We start from the raw sequence: 18,869 nt of genomic DNA on the forward strand, positions 1-18,869 counted from the left end.
ACAATTACCGTCAAAAGCGATGTAAAAAGCAATAACAACTCCCAATTCATACAATAATTTGCTGAAAACCATTTCCTTATCATGATTTTCGCAAGAAATCCACTCGAATTCCATCAGTTATTTCGATTTTGAATCCCCCACAAGATTGCCAACTGCGCAGTGTTAATACTTAGCACACCGCGAGGGGAATATTTTCCCTTCTGCCGCGAGTTTGTAGGTAAATTATGCGTGCATTGGCTTCTGCTTCGCTATGCAAATATTTTTAATAAATATCCTTGTTTGACGTGTAATTTTGCAGGTGTAGTAAAACCCCCACCCCTTTTTCCCGCCTGTGACATTGATGAATGGGAAATTCATTGATTGCATTTTTTTTTCAACTTTTACCTGGAAAATCCTCGTCATTAATGGATGAAAATAGGCGCACAATTTATTAATAAAACCACTAAAAGGAAACGCCTTGAGAGTCAGGCAATTTGTCAATGAAACACGTGTGGTATAAAAATCACTATAACTAATGGTCTAATCTCACTCTAATAGCACTTAATTGCAACCCCTAAATTACATCCCTAATCACTCTTGCTCTCACACCATGTTTCACTTCCTCTGGCAAATGATCAGGTTCATATTTTCCACTTCTTTTCCTATATTGAGGTGTGAAAAATTTACTTTCACTCTGCAGGAGTTGAAAAAGGATGTAAAAAGAGCGAATGTGAAAGAACTTTGTGAACTCCTGCGGCAGTATTTGGTTGTTTCCCAGGCAACTCAACTATCAACAAATATCAGTCTTTTCTGGAAAAATGACTTTCAACGACGTAAGAGGTGATTTTGGAGGGAAGAAAGGGAATTTTCTGGATATTTTCTAAGTGTTTTTGTGTCTTTTAGACCTCACAGAGCACCTGAAGCTCCTGGGCTATCCAGACTTCTTCCCCATGTCGGCCCTCTACACGCCCTACGGAAGTGCTTCGAGCTTCAAGATTGTCGCCAGCGTGCTCAATTGGTTGGCAGCAAGACTGGAACCAGGAACAATTCTTCTTGGTGGAACAGAAACTGAAGCTGAAAGAGTTCTTCTCATCCGAGCAGCTTCGGAATTCTTTGTAAGCAAACACACTTTCCTCCGCAGATTCCTGGGTAAATTGGTTGGATTTTTCAGATTACAAAGGCTGGGATTAAAGTCAATCCCAGGAAACTCTATGCAAGTTCTGTGGCTTCAGCTAAGGAACTGCTCAAGATTACCTCAGTTCTCATCCACGCGCCGAATGATGTTAAAGCTCAGGAAGATGAAGTGAAGAGTGCCAATGAAATTGACTTATCAGACAAGGTAAATTGTAATCTAAACCATCTTTTGCCAGCAATTTAACCCACAATATCTTGTAGATTGAAGATCTGCGACGAGTGCGAGAACTCTCGACTGAGCTGACGAACAGAGGAGCTTCGCTGTATGATCTGCTAGGCAAGGAGCCACTCAACAAGGAGACCAGAGAGCATCAGGCCAATCGCCCAATGGAACTGTCCAGTGTTGAGCATGCTTTGGTGTCCTCCTTCGCGAGTATGCAGGGCAAAGTGCAGTCAGCAAAGTCCTATTTGGAGCAATCGCGCGAGGAAGTGACGAATCTCAACTCTCGCCTGCAGCGGAAGCAACAGGAGCTGGACAGGAGCAGGCAGAGACTGCTGGCGCTGCAGAAAGTGCGCCCATCTTATCTGGAGGAATTTGAGAAGCTCGAGGAGGAGTTGAATGGACTGTTTGACATCTACTTGACGCGCCATCGCTCTGTTGATGCGCTCAAGAATTCCCTGGGCAACAGAGATTCCAGCATTGAGGCCGCTTTGGAGTCTCCTCAGCAGAGAAATGCCGCGGAGAACTCAATGACAGTTCTGCCCGAAGGACTGCTGGACAGTGATGACGAGGAGGAGGACAACATGATGCGCCTGAAGGACGACGTGGCGAAGGGGAGAGACGAAACGGCCCGAAAGGAGCCGGAAATTGTGGCCAGGAAGCAGTCAGCGAATCGATTGAGGATCCGAACTGGCGCCATGAATCGCGGCGAAAGGAGAGTGATTGGAGCGATGGGCGGCACAACAGCCAGGGAGAATCGCTTCGACAGTTCCCTAGGATCCGATGACACGGATAGTGAACTGGACATGCAGGATTTCGATGGTGAGATTGCTTAAACGGAGAGTTTTGGGGAATTGTGAGGTTTATTCTTGATATTTCTTTTGAATAGGCGACGAAATCCCATCAGACGATGACGACAGCGACAGTCTGGCTAATCTGGCGAGAGAAGGAGCCAAGAGTGTCCGTCAGGATCAGAGCGATGAAGACTTTTGAGGACATTTGAGATATTCCAATAAAACGTTTCGATGGTCACTCAAATTTCAAAGCAACGCATGAGCATTGAGTATTTTCCACTTTCCACCTTTTTCTTCCCCTTTCACATCCACAGACGGACTTTCTTATCGCAACGTTGGCATTTGTGCGCTGCCCACAAATATTTTGATACCGCGACGCGAAGAGAAACCCAAGAAAATGCGACGCAGAACAGTGTCGGTATAAAGTTAAACAGAAAAGCTCCAAGTCCAAAACTCTCGCGGCAGTTTGTCTAGTGAAAAGAGTGAAAATTCCCAGTGAAGGATATTGTCTAGTAAAGAGGTGAGTGGCATTGTTCTCAACTTTCCAGTGGCAATATAGTTGTATCGTCCGGTCAGGGTGGATTTTGATGGAAAATCAATGCGGTTTTCAGGGTCTCTTTCTTTAAACGCATTGTAGAAAATCCTGCACAAAATATTTATTCCCCAAAGGGAATTCGACACGTTTGTCAATGAGAATCTTTCCCACCCACTTGAATGCTATGTTTTAAATATTCATGTTCTCTGCAGCAACCCTTAATGTGTGTCTGAAGTGAATAATTCAGTGCGAGGAAGTGGAAAAGTACAGAGAAATGTAGTCAATTAAATTGATTTTTACCTGCAATTCCATTATTTCAACATGCTATTGCCATCGATTATTCACCTCACGATGGCTTTTGTTTGCTCCATTATCGTACACTCTTGGGAATTAGCTAATCTCTCACTTAAATCCCCCCTCAATTGAGATGTGATAAGAGGTTCACATTGAGTGTTTTGCGCCCAGATGAAGACTGTTCTTTTCACCACATTAATTGTGGCTCTTTTTATTGCCAGATATAAAATTGAGGAAATTGAGAAAATCTCGCTGAAATGGAGCGACAGAATTCGGCTGGAAATTCCTTGGCGATCCAAAGGCCAAACGTCCTTTCATCCCTCTACAGTGTCCTCTTCATCCTGAGCTCGCTTCTCGTGGGATTTGCAGCCTTTCGAAACACCCTCACTTGGTGAGTTTAAACCATTTTCCCCACACGAGTCAATTTATCAATGAATTGCGCGTCAGTTGCGTGGAAATTTTCCTCAATTAAAATTCACAGCATTAAGAAATTCATTTGTGATTATGTATGCAAAGAAACTTGATGAAAAATCGCGTGTCGTCAGCCTAAATTCTTACTTCCGAACTTGAGTCTCAGAATTTGCTTCAGCAGTGCATGTGTCCTCAGACTGAGAGTGGTTTTAATCCCAGTCAATTCACGCGATTCACACTGAAAGAATGACAACAAATTGGTGCAACAAAGGAGGAAAATGAGAGCCCAGAAAGGCATGAATCACAACCACATTTGTCCGCGGAGTTCCATATCGCAAATCGACGCTTCAATTGCCGCTTAATTAACATCTCCACAGATGATTTGTACACTCAGTGTTTGCGCGAATGTGTGCGGAGACACGCGAGAGATCGCCTCTCAAATGCACAGTGAATCAAACAGAGAGTGTTATATTCTCCTTCGCTTATACAGTATAAAGAAGAGACAAATAGCAGCTCAGTCACAAAGCCATTCTTGCTTGTTTAGTTGCGTGATGATCGGCGATCGAGCAAGATTCTCAGCTCGCGATCTCGTGGTTTTTCAGTTGTTATCATCATAATTGTGGCTTGCAAATTGTTATAATGTAAAAAGGGATTCGATAACGCGGTGGATATTGAGATAAGGACAACGTCTAAGCTGAGAATTCTTGAAATCTGCGCAGAAAAGTACTCATCAACTCAAGCCACGTAGTTTAAAGTGCCATTCATACCGTTAGAAAAGACTCTTAAGCACACAGAATGTCCAAGTCAATCTTTCCTGAACCCTTTGATTTACCCGCAAGGCATCTTCAGCGCTTCTGGGGCGCCTCTGGAGACTTCTGGCAATCGCAGTGGGACAAATTCCTCGACATAACAGGTAAATATTGAAAGTTTGATGTTTGTTTCTTGCCACACTTTATTAAAGCTCTTTCATAACACGCACACACACCTTCTTACCGATCGCAGAGTGTCTTTCGTGTGTGTTTGTGAGCAAAGTTAATTGACTGGGAATTGAAGGTGTGCAAAGATCACTCGGAAAAGCTCCAGAAGCTCAAATTACACGCATTGCAATCCGAATTTCAGTTAAGAAGGTCAAAGTCATAGTGAATGAAAGTTAAATGTGGCGAATTTGGGGGAAAAACCTCGACAAACATAAGAGGAAATATTCATATCACAAAAGTTATCAAACAAACATGTAATTTTAGACCATAATATCATGAATCTCTTGAGACTACTTGACCTCTTCTTCTTTGCTTCTTTTTTCGCACATTCTATGGGGGATCAAAGTACAAAATGATTGCGCTTTTTTCCTTAGTCGACAACAGATTAATTTGAATGATTAAGTGTGTGATTTCTCAGCGCCTCTGCCAATGTGCTGAGGATTAATTGCTGGCTATTGATTTTTGCGCGGTAATTGGCACAAGAGCGTGACACTTAACACTGATAAAGCTCTCCCCATCCGAGTGGCGTTTTGCCCTCGCATTGGCCCGCTGATAGTGAATTTGCTGTTCGCAGGCGAGGATGACTTCACGCTGTGGGTCGTGGGCAGCACGGCGCTCACGATCTTCGTCTACTGGTTCTTCGGCGGCCTGTACACCATCATGGACTTGACGAACAAGCCGGCCGTGCTGCGGCGCTACAAGATCCAGCCGGGCACGAACGAGCCCGTGGACAGGAAGAGACTCATGGAAGTCATCGTGACGGTGCTGATCAACCAGTTCGTGGTGGGCATTCCGATGAATCTCCTGGCGTACAAGGTGATGACGTTCAGGGGAATTGTGCCCAATCGCGAGCTGCCCACGTTCCACTGGGTGCTGCTGGAGTTGGCCGTGTGCATCCTGGTGGAGGAGATTGGCTTCTACTACTCCCATCGGCTGCTGCACAGCAAGCACATCTACAAGTTCATCCACAAGCAGCATCACGAGTGGACAGCACCAATCTCCGTCACGGCAGTCTATTGCCATCCGATCGAGCACGTCTTCAGCAATCTGCTGCCGCCCTTCCTGGGCGTGCTGATCATGGGCAGCCACGTGGCCACGGCCTGGCTCTGGTTCTCCCTGGCCATCCTGTCCACCCTCAATGCTCACTCCGGCTACCATTTGCCCTTCTTTCCGAGCCCGGAAGCTCACGACTTCCACCATCTCAAGTACTTTCACACACCTTCCAGCACTCTTCAGTGTCTCAATTTGCCGTCTCTCTTGCAGATTCAACAACTGCTTCGGCGTCCTGGGCGTCCTGGATCGTCTGCACGGCACAGATTCTCTCTTCCGACACACCAAAGCCTACGCCAGGCACATCATGATGCTGAGCTTCACGCCGCCACGCGAGGCTTTCCCGGATTCACCCAAGAAGTCCATGTAATCAGACAACGCAGAAAATGACACAGAGATTTCTTGTGATTAAGTAAATATTGTGATAGCTAGAAGATTATACAGGAGAGGAAGAAAACATAGGGACGAACGACACATTCTTATACTGGTCACGCGACACCCAAAAAGTCTTTAAACGTTTCTTTCGCTTGTGGGGCTTTTTTTTTCGATGCACGATGAATAAATTTGGTGCGTTTAAATGTGAGAGCTTAATTGTGACTTTTATTTTGCTGAGGTGATTCTATTCAAGTTTTCGCCACTGTATTTTCTGTTGATTTTCAAACTTGATGAAGAGTTTTATTTCAGCTATTTTCAGGCGAAAATTTTGCTGTTCGAGACAGAAAACGCCTGAATGTTGCATGGATATTTTTAGGAAGTAAATAAAGAAAGGTAAGTTGAAGAATAATAAACACCAGAGAGAAAGTAATAACAGAGAATATTTGTGCGAAATTTTCATTTTCAGAGTTCGAAGAATTCTGCAATGTTTGTTACACTTTGACAGAATTTTTGGGTGGGGAAAATTAATTACATTTCCATTGAACTTTTCCCGAATGTGAGACGAAGTTATCAAACTTTCGCAAGAAGGCACAAAGAGAGACTGGAATTCCTCTGAAACCTGCCGAGAAGAACACCCACAGTGACAATTTCTTCCAACTCTATCTCGACGATCTGCGAGAGTGTCGAATAGCCCCAAAATCTACGCACTATAAATCTCTTTCATCGTCTCAAATCACACCTTTTCAGCACTGCGCTAAACAGGTGTAATTTGCTGTCCTTTCTCCACACCGAAAAAAAGCACTTTTTCTCTGTCACATTGAGACCTCAACACGGCCAAGTGCACGCCGAAATCCCCCTTTGTTGAATACCAAATGAGCCTAAGAAATTGGATTGGCAGTAAAATCTCGCGGTGAATTTCCATTCGCCACCATCAATTAATTTCGCCTCCATTAGAGATTCTTCTTGCGCAGTTTTTCCACTCGCTGTTGCTCCAGTGAAAGACTTACACAGATGGCGAATACGCCTCGCGAGACCTTCAAGGCATTTGCAAATCTGCGAATGGCACTTTTCTCCGCCGCAGTTCTCGGTATTTCCAAGGCGGAGATAATTTGTCTGAAATGTGTACACCACTTCCAAACACCTCCAAGTTCGTATGATTGATTTCTGACACTACAAACACTTATTTTCGTCTCTTTCGTAGATTATGAAAAGGAAAATCTGTTTTTAAGTGTTAAGAATCTTGCAATATGTCTATTTTATACGGAAATCGATGAGATATCGTAGAGATTATGTTTGCAACGGTCGTTCAAGTCAAATTCTGGAAATTTTGCCTTAACAATACATATTTCTTTGCAATATTTTGTCAAATTAGAGCCTCAAATCATATCCGAGTCGCTAAAAGAAAGAACTGTAAGTCAAATTCCTTATATCAACCAGCAAAACACGGCGGAAATACCACTGTCATGGCGTCCTTCTCCTTCTGACGAGATTCTCGCTGTTGGCATTATTTGACGGTAGAGGCAGCACTGAGGGTGATGCGGAGAAGAGCGCGAGAAAACCATGAAAAATGGAATGAATTTCTCAAATTTGGGAAATTAAATTGAATTTTAAAACACTTCCCAACACTTTCCGAAGAAGTGTACACCTCTTCCAACCATATTATCCGCCCCTTGGGTATTTCTCTGGCACATTGTTGGAAGATATCGCACGAATCGTGATGAGAATGTCGTGCAGTGGTTTTGAATTGTAATTGAACTGAGCTAAGAATATGCACAGGAACACTTCATTTGCCTCATTGCGAATTCCTCACTCGCGATGCATCCAGAAGTTTGGCAAGATTGTGACCTGCAGTGAAAGTGAGTCAAAGAAATCAGCCAATTGTGACGATCAGAGTATATTTGAGGGACATCTGATGAAGACGTGCGCGTCTTTGCCATTATATAATCCCACACAATAATATCATGGAGCTTTTCCTGTGTGCAATTTTTGCCCCAAAGCTCTGTCAGAGTGCAATAAATATTCTGGGCAAATTGCAATTTGTTTGCTAATATCTCATAAATTTTGTCAAGTAAATAATATTGAATAATACCGCCTAATTTGTATTCAAAATAGGAAATTGCTTTGAGAAACTTTTAATGGTCATTTTGTCGTTCAAATTGCAATTTTGTACGTGAAAAGACTCTGTTTTGGCCTTACGTCATCCCGAATTTCATCTGAAAATCCATCAAAGTCACTGAAAAATAGCCCGAAAAAATCCCTCGAGCCACAAAGTTGGGATTATAGAAAGTCTTCCCGGCGAAATTTATTCCTCATTTTCCAACCACTTATGGATGAAATATATTTTTACTCACAAAGTCATTTATCAGAGCTCTCATTTCTGCGCCTGATATAATTCAAAAGTGTTTTTTTTTGCCGAAAAGCCATAGAGAAGGAATGTAAATCAGTATCATTTGGAGCAATTTACCTTTTGGATACTTTTTGATCCAAATTCCATGCGCTTCTTCATCTCTTATTCAATGAGTCACATTTTTCTCTCAATGCCAAGGCTGTGAGTATACATCATGAATGTTTCAGTGGAGAAAAAGTGGATCAATTTATGGTGGAAGATTCTTAGAGGCCAACACACGACGTTTCTCCCATAAAATTGTTTAATATCCGCATTATTTTGCAACTCTTTTTTTCAGCTTGAAATTGCTCATCATTTTGTATCTGACAAAATAAATTTTTAGTCACTGAATAAACATATTTATAAATTTGATTTCATTACAAATGAAATCTCTTTTTGGATATTTAGTAGAAAGTCTAATTATCTTTCACATCATGCCGGGATTAAATATTTATTTTATCTATTTGAACAAATGAGGATTTACAATGCTTTAAATCTTGTGATTCCACTGAAAATTTTAGCATCTCTCCAGCGAAAATGTTGCTAATAACTCATATTGATGCGAAAGAGAAAACACCACTTCTTGTCATCTGAAGATCAAGAAATTCCCCATCATGTCACGCGAGGAAGGGTTCTCTCTGCCATCAAAGCAATCCCGCTGAGATTAATGACTCAATCGCGGCAATATTTTCATTAAAAATTCGCACATATTTCAGCCATTTCTTCTGCATGTGTATTTTCCACAGCAAAGGCACATTGGGTTGGTGAGAAAGAGGGTCAGTCGCGCATCATCTGTGCAGTGGATCTCCAAGACATCTCGTAACAGCGGCAGAGATCTTGTCATTAGCATCGTCAAGAGTGCCAAACAGAGTCGCAAAAGAGTGGAAGCTCGATGGGAAGTGTCCCAGTGAAACACTGATCATTGTTTGGCGTCTCTCTGGAGATTCAGCACGTACATCTTGGGCTTCTCTTTTCTCCTGCCCAGACTCTCGGCGCGACTACACACAGTGAATCTACAATGAGCTGCAATTTGGCACGTTTCTATTTTGTATGTTTGTGGCCTCGGCGAAAATTGAAGTGATCTCTTGGGGCAGCACAACGTGACAGACTTTTCCTTTTTTTCCACCCACAAACATCTCATCTCGCTCAATGGCACCCGCAAAGCAAATCCATTAGAGAGAATAATGAATATTTCCGAGGCATGACTGAGCGCGCTTGAGAGCTGAGAAAACGCCACAACGCATTCCACAGTTCTTCCCAGGGAAGCCTTGACGCGATCAGGAAACATCAAAGGGTGCGTCCGCGGCGTGGAAAGTTGATTGACGACTCCCTTCTCATTATCCTCATCCCTTTCGATGCGCGCTGAGATTCCTCCCTTCTCAGCCCTCGATTTATCTTCTCGTGTATTTTCTGTCTGGAAGCGCTCAGATCACTTCTGCCCCACTTCCTTCCCAGACAAATCTCCACATCGATGCGCCCCTGATGAAGATGATGCAATGTGAATTCTTCATTGATATTCGTCGTTGTACAACCAGTGCATTATTATGTGTGAAATATTTATTGATTTCCTCCACGTCTTCGCTCAATCTTTCCGGATTGAGTGCGGTTTTTGCCTCACTTTGCCCGCGATGAAACCGAAAGCCGCTTCACGAACAATAACACACCCTGGCGTAATCTCACCGTCACTCTTCATCAATTCTACCTGGGCGAGGGACGTTTTTTGTCCACCTGCCAATGCCCCAAGGAAATCACGCGAAGGATGATGGGAAAGAATCTGAGATCCCTCTCAATTTATTGGATTGTCTGGCCGAGCAATCAAGCGGAGACCTCTTCTTCTGTTATTCAATCAATTAGACGATTGTGAGCCAAGTTGTGAGCTCTCAAGTGGACTGAAGACTTGACTGAAGATGAGGGATTGAGGGGATGATTTATAAGCAGATGTTGAGAGCGAAATCTTACGTCGTAAAAGCACTTCACCTTAGGATGCGTTGGAAGGCAAATGAAGACAGAATCAATTGTTTAATTAATGTTGAATTTCTATTAAAGAACCCGATCTTCTGTCCCTCAAGGGGGAGATATTATACAGTGGGAAAGTGATGTACAATTCAGAGAGGAAGAAATACTTTTTGGCCTATGAAATTAACGTATTTCAAACCTACAATATAAGAAGCTTTATGCCTTAGATTGACTTAATATCCCCCTTGCTGTCCCTTTAAGCATTCTCTTCAGTGCCAGAGATAGTTGATGGACTGAATCAATTCTTTGAGTATCTTAAGCAAGCGCGAAGACTTCTCGGTAAATCTCTCTCTCGAGAGAGAGAATTCCTTCCACAGAAAACTGCTGAGAGTCTCCAAATGACTTTAGATGTGATTTTAATTTATTCCCGGTAATTTCGTCGAACAAGACATCTCTCGGCATGGGACAATTCTCAGGGTGATCTTTTCCTAAACAATCATCTATTTGTTGGTCATTGTTCCATGCATAAATTGTCTGTTGTCGCGCACTCCTCGCGGCAGAACGCATTCCACGGGGGCCACAATTCCTCAGCCCGCCGCGGCCGTAAATCTCCAGGTGAGAAAGTAAATGACAGAGGGAAAAGTTAGTGGAGGAAAAAAGTGAAGTTTAGCGCGAGTGTCGGGAAAAAATGGCCATATTAGCCCTGTCTCGATGGCATCGTGCAGTTGCCATGAGGCAGCGATCGACGCACGAACTTCGCCGTCTCAAAGAAGAGTAGAAGTGGATTGGAAATGGGTCAGTGAGGTATAAAGCGATAAAAGTCTTCTCATCATTTTACTTCTGCGTCGTGTGTCGGTCGCGTCGGTCCACTCTTTCACTGTCTGTCCGTGAGTGGCTCAATTGAGGCGTTTCGTGCAATTTTCGAGTGTTTTTTTTTCTGTGATTTTCTTCAGCAAAAAGGTGCGAAAAGATCGCTTTAAGTCGTTGGGATTTCAAAAATCTAACTCGATTGCCAACCAACAATGGTAAAGTGAGTGCGAGCGAGAGAGAGGAGCTCAGGACAATCCTCGCATCAGGATTAAGCAAAGGATCAACTTGACAATGTGTGATGATCTCGTGATGAGGCAGAGAGTGATTGGGTGAACAGTGAGAACAGTGCAAGAAGGCCAGCGCGAAGAAGGAGCAAAGCAGCATCTTTTAGGAATAAACATAGCAAAACAAAACTATATATACAATGGTATGTCCTCCAACTTTGATCCACTTTTCACTCTCTCGCGCTGAGAAAGAGACAATTTTAGCGCTGATGCACATATTTATGTAAATGCCGGTGAAATTAATTCGATTTCTCGTTGATTGGATCAGATTATCTTCGTCGTCTTCGCTGATATGTTGGTGGCTCGAAAAGTGCGTGTCTTTGGCTTCTCTTCTGGGCAAATATAATTAAATTCATAAATACTCCGCATCGATTGAGAAAGTTCTTTCTCCCAGCGGCGCACTTTTCCTCCGCCACCTGTTGAAAATGTCATTTTCGTGGCACACGAAGGCAATTAGGAGTCACAGGATGCGCCATGAGGACGATTAGGAGTGTCCAAAATTTCTCCCAACGTCCGCGATTTCCTCCCAAGAGCGAGAGAAGAAGAAGAAGAGACCCTAAAACACCATTAAATTTACTTGTATCTCATTGTTTGCGCCATGTGAAAATTATTGTATTATAAAATCAGGTGCATCACACTGTCTCTCGGCGTCTTTGTCTAGCGACTGAAGGAGAAATCTCCAAGAAGAAGAAGAGCCACCAATGCATCACATTAATTTCACTTCAGCCAGCCTAACAAGTCACACAATCTTGGCCAAAAAAGGCAGCCAAATGATAAGCTCACAACTCGCGCCAATATCATATTAAATCGGCGCACAATTTTTTTTGTGCAACAGTTGAAGAAAAGCCAGAAGCAGTAAAAGAAATTGTATCCAGTTTGTTGAAATGTCACGTTCACTGAATTCTTCACACAAATTTGACTCTCCATACGAAAATCCGTGTTCAATTTAATTACAACTTTTAGGAGAGAGAGAAAGAGAGAGACTTTCATCGCGAACTTGCAATAAAATTCACTTTAATTTGATCTCTCACACAAGAGGACCAGAATTTGTATCTCCGGAGACACTCTTGCCGGATCTCATGAAAAATTGTAAGTCAATTGCTCATTAAATCTGCTCCCAATTGATCCAAAACCCGCGCGAGATGATGCTTGACCCGCGTTCCGGCCGGGCTGATGTGAAATTTTTCTGAGGGAGGATTTGTAATTTTGGGCATTTTCAATTTACACACGCGCCCAAGTTGATTAGCATGAAAAATTGGAGTGAGACAAAATTGAAATATCTAATGAGTTTTCTTCAACAATGAAGGCCTTTTGTGATGAATTTCTCGGAGATTGATTACTTTTCTCTCGACCAGCACAGCCTACAAGTCCACAGTGGCTTGATTGATTGAGTGTCGATTAGAAGAATCGCGCTGTTAATCAAATACCAATCGACTTCTTGCTCCGGCCGCACGTTCAATTGAACAATTAAATTAAGAGAAACATTCTGTTTGCCATCCATTGCTTTGAGAAATAAGTCCACACACACACGCTTTGAATGGGATTTTCTCATTAATCAAACATCAAATCAAAAATTATCACATGAAATTGCACGCGGCCGACAAAACAAGGTTAAAAAGATGATTCTCGCTTTTCCTGGCCTCTCTTGCAAATCCACCAACTGGCAATTTTGTAGTCTTCTTTTTTTTTTTACCACGCCAAGACGCTCGGAATTGCGCGCGCCGTGGAAGGTGTGTTTGATGTTAGAAAAAGACTTCACGAGAAAATTTCACTCATTGAATTCCCATATATTGAAGATTCTGAGGTGTGAGTGTGTTTGCAGTAAAAACAATAACAGCATTTCCGCCACATCACACATCATTCCTTCTCCTCATAATTGGGTGAAAATGCCAAAGAAAAGATAAGATTGACTGTGAGAAGGGCAAACAGTATTTGATGAAACCGCGACAAATTCACTCAGCAATCGAAGAAAGACAAAAAAAAACCCGCACTGATTAATTGTTCACCACCAATTGGATGTCCATAAATTGTAATTAATCGCGAGCGAAAGCCACGCGCAAGAAAAGCCATTGCGCGATGTGGAAAAAGGTGTATGCAAATCTCTCACCTGTAGCTCATGTCAATTTTATACACGATTTATTAATTTATTCCATCTCATTTCGCTTTCCTTCGGTGAATCTTCACTTGATCAACACAGCCTGAAAAACCAATAATCCTCCTTCCACTTTGCCAAGAGGTGTTAAGCCAGCGAAGAGGTGCGTCATTTGCATAATGATGGGAATATTGTCTCTGAAAAAAAAATGGTGTTTATCGTGATCTTATTTATAACATCCTAAAAATGTCGTCTTTTTCCGCACGCTCGTGAAATTTTGTGCCACTCAGTGAGGCTAATTTATGAATTATAGTTGAGGGACAATGAGATTTATGCATGATAACTGGCCTGAGGAGAAGCTCTTTGACATCAATTTTATGCTCACAATTGTCCAATCTCTGTGGAAGCGCGCGCTCTTCCGCTTTCCATCGTGGATTTGATAACACTCTGTGCCTAATTATCAAAATTGGTTATGAAATCGTTTAGTGTGGCTGATCGGAAATTGATTTTTAATACTTTATGAATTTAGCCATGAGTGTGTGAAGTATTTACATGATTCCGTTCAATTGGCTATATAAGCAAGCTTTTACCGCACGTTCTTTTTTGAGGGGAAAAATCCTCCGAAAAGCCTCAATTGGAGTGGCGAAAGTAATTTCCATAAAAATGTCATTTCGCGACACTATCTCTCTTGTCTATTACCAAAATAATCTTAAACTTTCCTCCAATAAACCAGTCCAAAAGTCTCACTATTATGGTGGCTCTTGATTGATGGACAAATTGGTGTTTTTTTTTCGCACCAAAATACCCACGGAGATTCGATAAATCCTCTCTGATTCATCCGTGGATTGTATGATATCCACCGACACTCCCAATTACACTTTCCATTGTATTCAACAAGACTGGCAATTGAGTCATTCTCTTGAGCATCTCTCGCGGGGCTTTTGCTCTGGTTTTGTGATGTGATTTCGCATGGGAAGTCGCCGCTGGAGGTCTTCGTTCCAGAACGAATCGCATCTCCATTCTCCGGAGATTGCCTTGGCACTTAACACTTCTTGTGGACGCGCCAGAATGAGTGTGAGAGTGAAATTAAAATGCCTCCAAGATCACAGTCAAGGTTGGTTGTGTGCTCTTGAAGACTTGCCGGTGAATCTCTTCAGATCGAAGAGATTCTGTTGAATTCTCTCGTGAACGATCAGAAAAATTGGGAATTTCATGCTTCTCTCCAATTGTGAGAGTGCTTCTGAAGAGCGGGAGGAAATTAATAAATAATTCCTCGCGAGTGAGAAGAGTTAAATGAATTCAATGATCTCTCCTCGACTCAATGAAACAATATTTCCCCATCGACTGTATCAAGACATTGTATGTTGTGGTGTTTGCTCGGGAATTTCTCACACTCGCGAGACTCTCTTTGCGACCTAGTCTCCTACATCCGAGGCTGTTTTCCATACACATAGCGTCTGCTGTGGAATATCACTTTTATTTACGATATCAGCGGGCAAAATTACCAATTAGCCGCATCATCGATAAGTGGCGGAAATGCCGCGAGAGATGTGGAATTTTGGCGGGAAAAACGCACATAGAATTGAGCGAAAATGTCTCAAGATTATATTGTTGAATTGTATCAATTTATGGGTGTGTGACAATTTCTCTTCCAAGAAGTGGCTTTGGTGATTTCTTCAAGCCATCTGGAAATTAATTCAGTGATTTATCTTAGTCGGTGTGATTTATAGGCCTTTCTTTCTCCTCTGCAGCTTATCAATTGGAGGCATGTGGCAACGAGTCTGGTCTTTCTGGGCGCACTGTCAGTCGCACTGGCAGCCGGAACTCCAGCACCAGACACAGCATCGTCCCCGCGATACGCTCCCGGCCCGCCAGACAACCTCCAGCCGCCGCCACTGCAGATTCCCGGCCACTTTGCACCTGGCCAGCTGCCACAGCGCCAGATTGAGCCGTCCTTCCTGCAGCGCATCGCCAGCTTCTTCGGCTTCGGCTACACCAAACGCCCCCTGGCGCCCCAGCCAGTGCAGACTCAGGTTCCTCCCGCGAAGTATCGCAACACCGAGCGATCCTCGCAAGTCTCCTCGGACGCCTCCGTGCAGACCGCTTATCCGGTGAACTCCTACACGGTTCCCGCGCACTCTCACGCGCTCCCCGCGCTCTCGCACGCGCCCCAAGTACAGCAGCAGCCGGTGAGCGGGCCTGAGTACTTCCCGTGCAACAAAATGCCATGGGTGCCAATGTACAATGGCGCCGAGATCCCGGTGAACCGGCCGGACAAGGTGCAGGAGCAGCAGCAGGCGCCCTACAACTACCATCCGGCGCCCCTGCAGAACGCCTATCTGCCGCCGGCCAAGCAGCAGGCTCCGGTGGCTCCGGTGTGGTCGCAGCAAGTGAATTTGCAGGCCGATCCTAGGTTCACGCCTCCTCCAGCGGTGGCAGGAGTCACGAGTCCCGAGTACCTGCCTCCGCGTCAGCTCCTGCCCATACAGGACCAGAGGCAGCACCAGCTGGTGCCCATTCCAGTGCCTAACTTGAGCGTCACGCCCATTCCGCCTCTCTACGACTACAAACCATTCTCATCCGGCAAAGGTAAGCTCCTTTTCTCTTTCTCACTTCGAATGCTAATCCTGGCAATCTGCAGTTACAGATGGCACAGGAGCCGCCAAGATCACCAACATCATCATTGGGACAAATGTGGAGAAGCCCAACAATCCTGGTGGGAACAGACTGTATCTTCCTCCTGCACAGAACACCGGAGGATATCACTACCCTCGCCCAGCTGCGAGGTTCCCAACTGGAGCAGATCCCACCACAAGCTTCGATCCTCAGTCGCAGGTTGAGACATTCGCGCCCACAATGTCTCCAGGACAGAGACTTGTCTCCAAGGAGCACTACAACGATCTGCAGACGGACTTCGAGATCATCAAGAGCATTCCGCTGGTGCAGTTCACATCTTCTGTCAGCTTCCCGAATCCCATGGTTCAGCCGGTCCAGTCTGTACAACCTGCGATTCTCACCACAATTCCTCCGGAGGTTGTGGAAGTCAGCTCGCCGATTGTTGAGTTGGTGGCGCCCTCGAACCAGAAGTACATCTCCCAGCCGATTATCGTGGATCACGAAGAGAGCACGGACAGCTACACAGCAGCTTCCTCTCACAACATCACCGTGCAGCAGGACAACTTTGACAACTACGACAACTTCCTGGACACGCGGGAAACAGTGGTTGTGGCGCCGCCGGAGACCTTCAATTTCACCGAAGACGATGTGCGGGCTGTGATTCAAGCTGCCTCGGAGAGTGGGAAGAGAATCCCGTTGAAGAAGGACCGAGATACGCCGAAGAATCTCCTGGACTCGCCCATATTCCATGCCATCAAGAGTGGGAATCCTCCGAAGCCCTTCACGCGAGATCCCAGCGATTTGAGGGTGTCGCAGAGGCCAGATCACACTCCCTGGCTGCCCACAACCACTCCATGGACGACATTCTCTCCGTACAGAGAACCTCTGAGGCCAACGTCGTCCTCGGTTGAGGCGAGCGGGGCCAAATCTGGTCTGGAGCCTCCTCCGCCGCCACTGCCTGTGGACAGTATCAATCTGATCACGAAGAGGCCGAAGCAGATCCAGATCATCATTCCCTACACGTCCAATAACCACCCTCAACCCTTCAAAACGGCTGATGACTTCATCCGAGAGGGTGAAATCAAGATTCCCTCGCTGCGGGACTTCAGCAAGTGGTCCAATGCCCACAATGGCCAGGAGTTCCATGCCGAGGAGGAGACGCAGTACATCACAGCCACTCAGACGCCCTCGCACAAAACCACGCGCTTCCTCAGCAGAATCGTGAAGCCCACAATTAACATTCGCGAGCTGCTGAGGAATGAGAAAGACGTGGCAAAGATCTCGCCACTGCCCTTCGATCTGGTGACTCTGCAGAAGAACATTGACGACTGGACGGAGCAGGAATTCGCCGCTGAGCCTCACAAGGCCAGCACAATCTCCCTCCTGGCGCCATCGAAGAAGATCCCCGATGAGTATCTCACAACGCCATCGATGGACGAGCTGTACTACCAGACCACCACCCTGGAAACCACCCTGGACTACGACGCGACCTCTTACGAGCTCCCGCAGTCTGACGAGAGCTCGGCGGATGAGGTCATCAGGCAAGCCACGGAGGCCATCGAGGACAACGAGGTGCAGCACGACGAGGACTACAAGACGGAGATCAATCCGCCGCTGTGGGGACATCTCAAGGTGGCCATCTCTCCGCTCACGCAGGAGAAGATCTACGTGGTGACGCCGCAGCCGGCGCGCCAGGAGCCGGCGGGCTTCAAGTCGCCGCGCTTCAATCTGGGCAGCCGGCCGACGCCCGGCGCCTCATCAGCAGGAAGTACGTCCTACATCTTGGGATTGACGCTCTCGCAATCAGGTTCAGAGGCTTTTGCCAGCACTTCTGTTCACCTGCACTGAGTAGAGTAGATCTTTAGCCCTTCTCAGCATGAGACTCATGAAAGAAAAATCCGATATCGCGATTGAGATAAGAGGCTATTTGGCTTAATCACCGCTCTTTCGAATGTCGATCGTGTGAATGCCTTCAATAGATCGTTCCGAGTAGAAAGAGGCCTTAATCCGTGAGTCTGTTTTCGGGTGAAAATCCATCGAAGTGCCTTGGGCGATTGTTGGGAGCAAAACTTGCATAGAATTTCACTCAATAAAATGAGGTGTATTTTCTCACTGTTAATTGATCGCCTCTTTTCTCTCTCTCTTCAAAAAACCAGTTAATAGTCTTCAGAGTCAGCCGACGCCGTACGTGCCCGAGTTGTTTGGCAAATTGGCCGATTCGCCGTTCGTGAATGTGTCTTCAGAGGAGCAGGACGAAGTGTCCTCGAGGGTGAGTGATCGATGTGATGAGGATCAGTTGATGACTTCTAAGTTCCGCAAATTCTTGCAGAAAATCACAATAATCACACCATCGCCGAGCAGGAAGAAGTTCACAGAGAACATCCTGGACAGGAGAGACGCTCGATAGAGCCCAGAAGACAATTGATATAAAGAGAGTGAAAGAGAAAAATAATTGGGAGACTGATAAAAGTGACAAAAAATTCTTGCAATATGAACTTGATAGGAAAATATGGAACAATCTTTCTATAAGTAATAAGCAAGGGGGAGATAATACAGTCAGAAGTGGTGTACAGATCAGCAGAAGTGCTTAAGAAGTGGAAGTGTTCAAAAGCTTACAATTTTTTCTTTCGTGAGTGCTTATTTTACTGACAAATTGCGCCAATTCTTTGGATTTCCTTCGATTTTCACGCAGAATCCATCAGAAAAATCTTTTTTCTAGGTTATGTAACGAATCAAGGACAGATTTAGTGAATAATTCGCATTCTAGCACATCAATTCTTTTGCTCAATATAGAAAAATCACCAAAAAGCATTTACAATATTTATTACACAAGAAACACTGCAAATTGTATTGAAATAGGAACATAACCTCAAAAATAGTCATTTAAATTTGGAAAATGTTCTTTTAAAAAGCATTTTAGACAATTTTGACTCTGAATCAGCAGTTTTAAGTTCAT

The 18,869-nt window shown here is 44.6% G+C and overlaps 3 protein-coding genes across 3 annotated transcripts; all 3 read left to right on the forward strand.

Annotated features, from left to right (window-relative positions):
• The first annotated feature begins 797 nt into the window (after positions 1-797).
• Positions 798-2,326, forward strand: LOC132262504 (clusterin-associated protein 1). The gene is made up of 5 exons (XM_059761784.1): positions 798-819; positions 883-1,094; positions 1,151-1,318; positions 1,375-2,155; positions 2,223-2,326. The coding sequence occupies exons 1-5, from the start codon at positions 798-800 to the stop codon at positions 2,324-2,326; spliced, it is 1,287 nt and encodes a 428-aa protein (XP_059617767.1).
• A 149-nt stretch (positions 2,327-2,475) lies between these two features.
• LOC132261448 (fatty acid hydroxylase domain-containing protein 2) lies at positions 2,476-5,985 on the forward strand. Its single transcript, XM_059760271.1, has 5 exons — positions 2,476-2,647; positions 3,178-3,347; positions 4,207-4,280; positions 4,919-5,549; positions 5,608-5,985. The coding sequence occupies exons 2-5, from the start codon at positions 3,214-3,216 to the stop codon at positions 5,762-5,764; spliced, it is 996 nt and encodes a 331-aa protein (XP_059616254.1). The 5' UTR covers positions 2,476-2,647; positions 3,178-3,213; the 3' UTR covers positions 5,765-5,985.
• Positions 5,986-15,519: 9,534 nt separating this feature from the next.
• Positions 15,520-18,868, forward strand: LOC132262505 (uncharacterized). Its single transcript, XM_059761785.1, has 4 exons — positions 15,520-15,886; positions 15,939-17,681; positions 18,070-18,182; positions 18,243-18,868. The coding sequence occupies exons 1-4, from the start codon at positions 15,520-15,522 to the stop codon at positions 18,318-18,320; spliced, it is 2,301 nt and encodes a 766-aa protein (XP_059617768.1). The 3' UTR covers positions 18,321-18,868.
• The last annotated feature ends 1 nt before the right edge of the window (position 18,869 follows it).

Source organism: Phlebotomus argentipes, unplaced genomic scaffold (genome assembly GCF_947086385.1).
Source record: "Phlebotomus argentipes unplaced genomic scaffold, Phlebotomus argentipes genome assembly contig_15, whole genome shotgun sequence".
In the NCBI taxonomy this organism is placed as follows: domain Eukaryota; kingdom Metazoa; phylum Arthropoda; class Insecta; order Diptera; family Psychodidae; genus Phlebotomus; species Phlebotomus argentipes.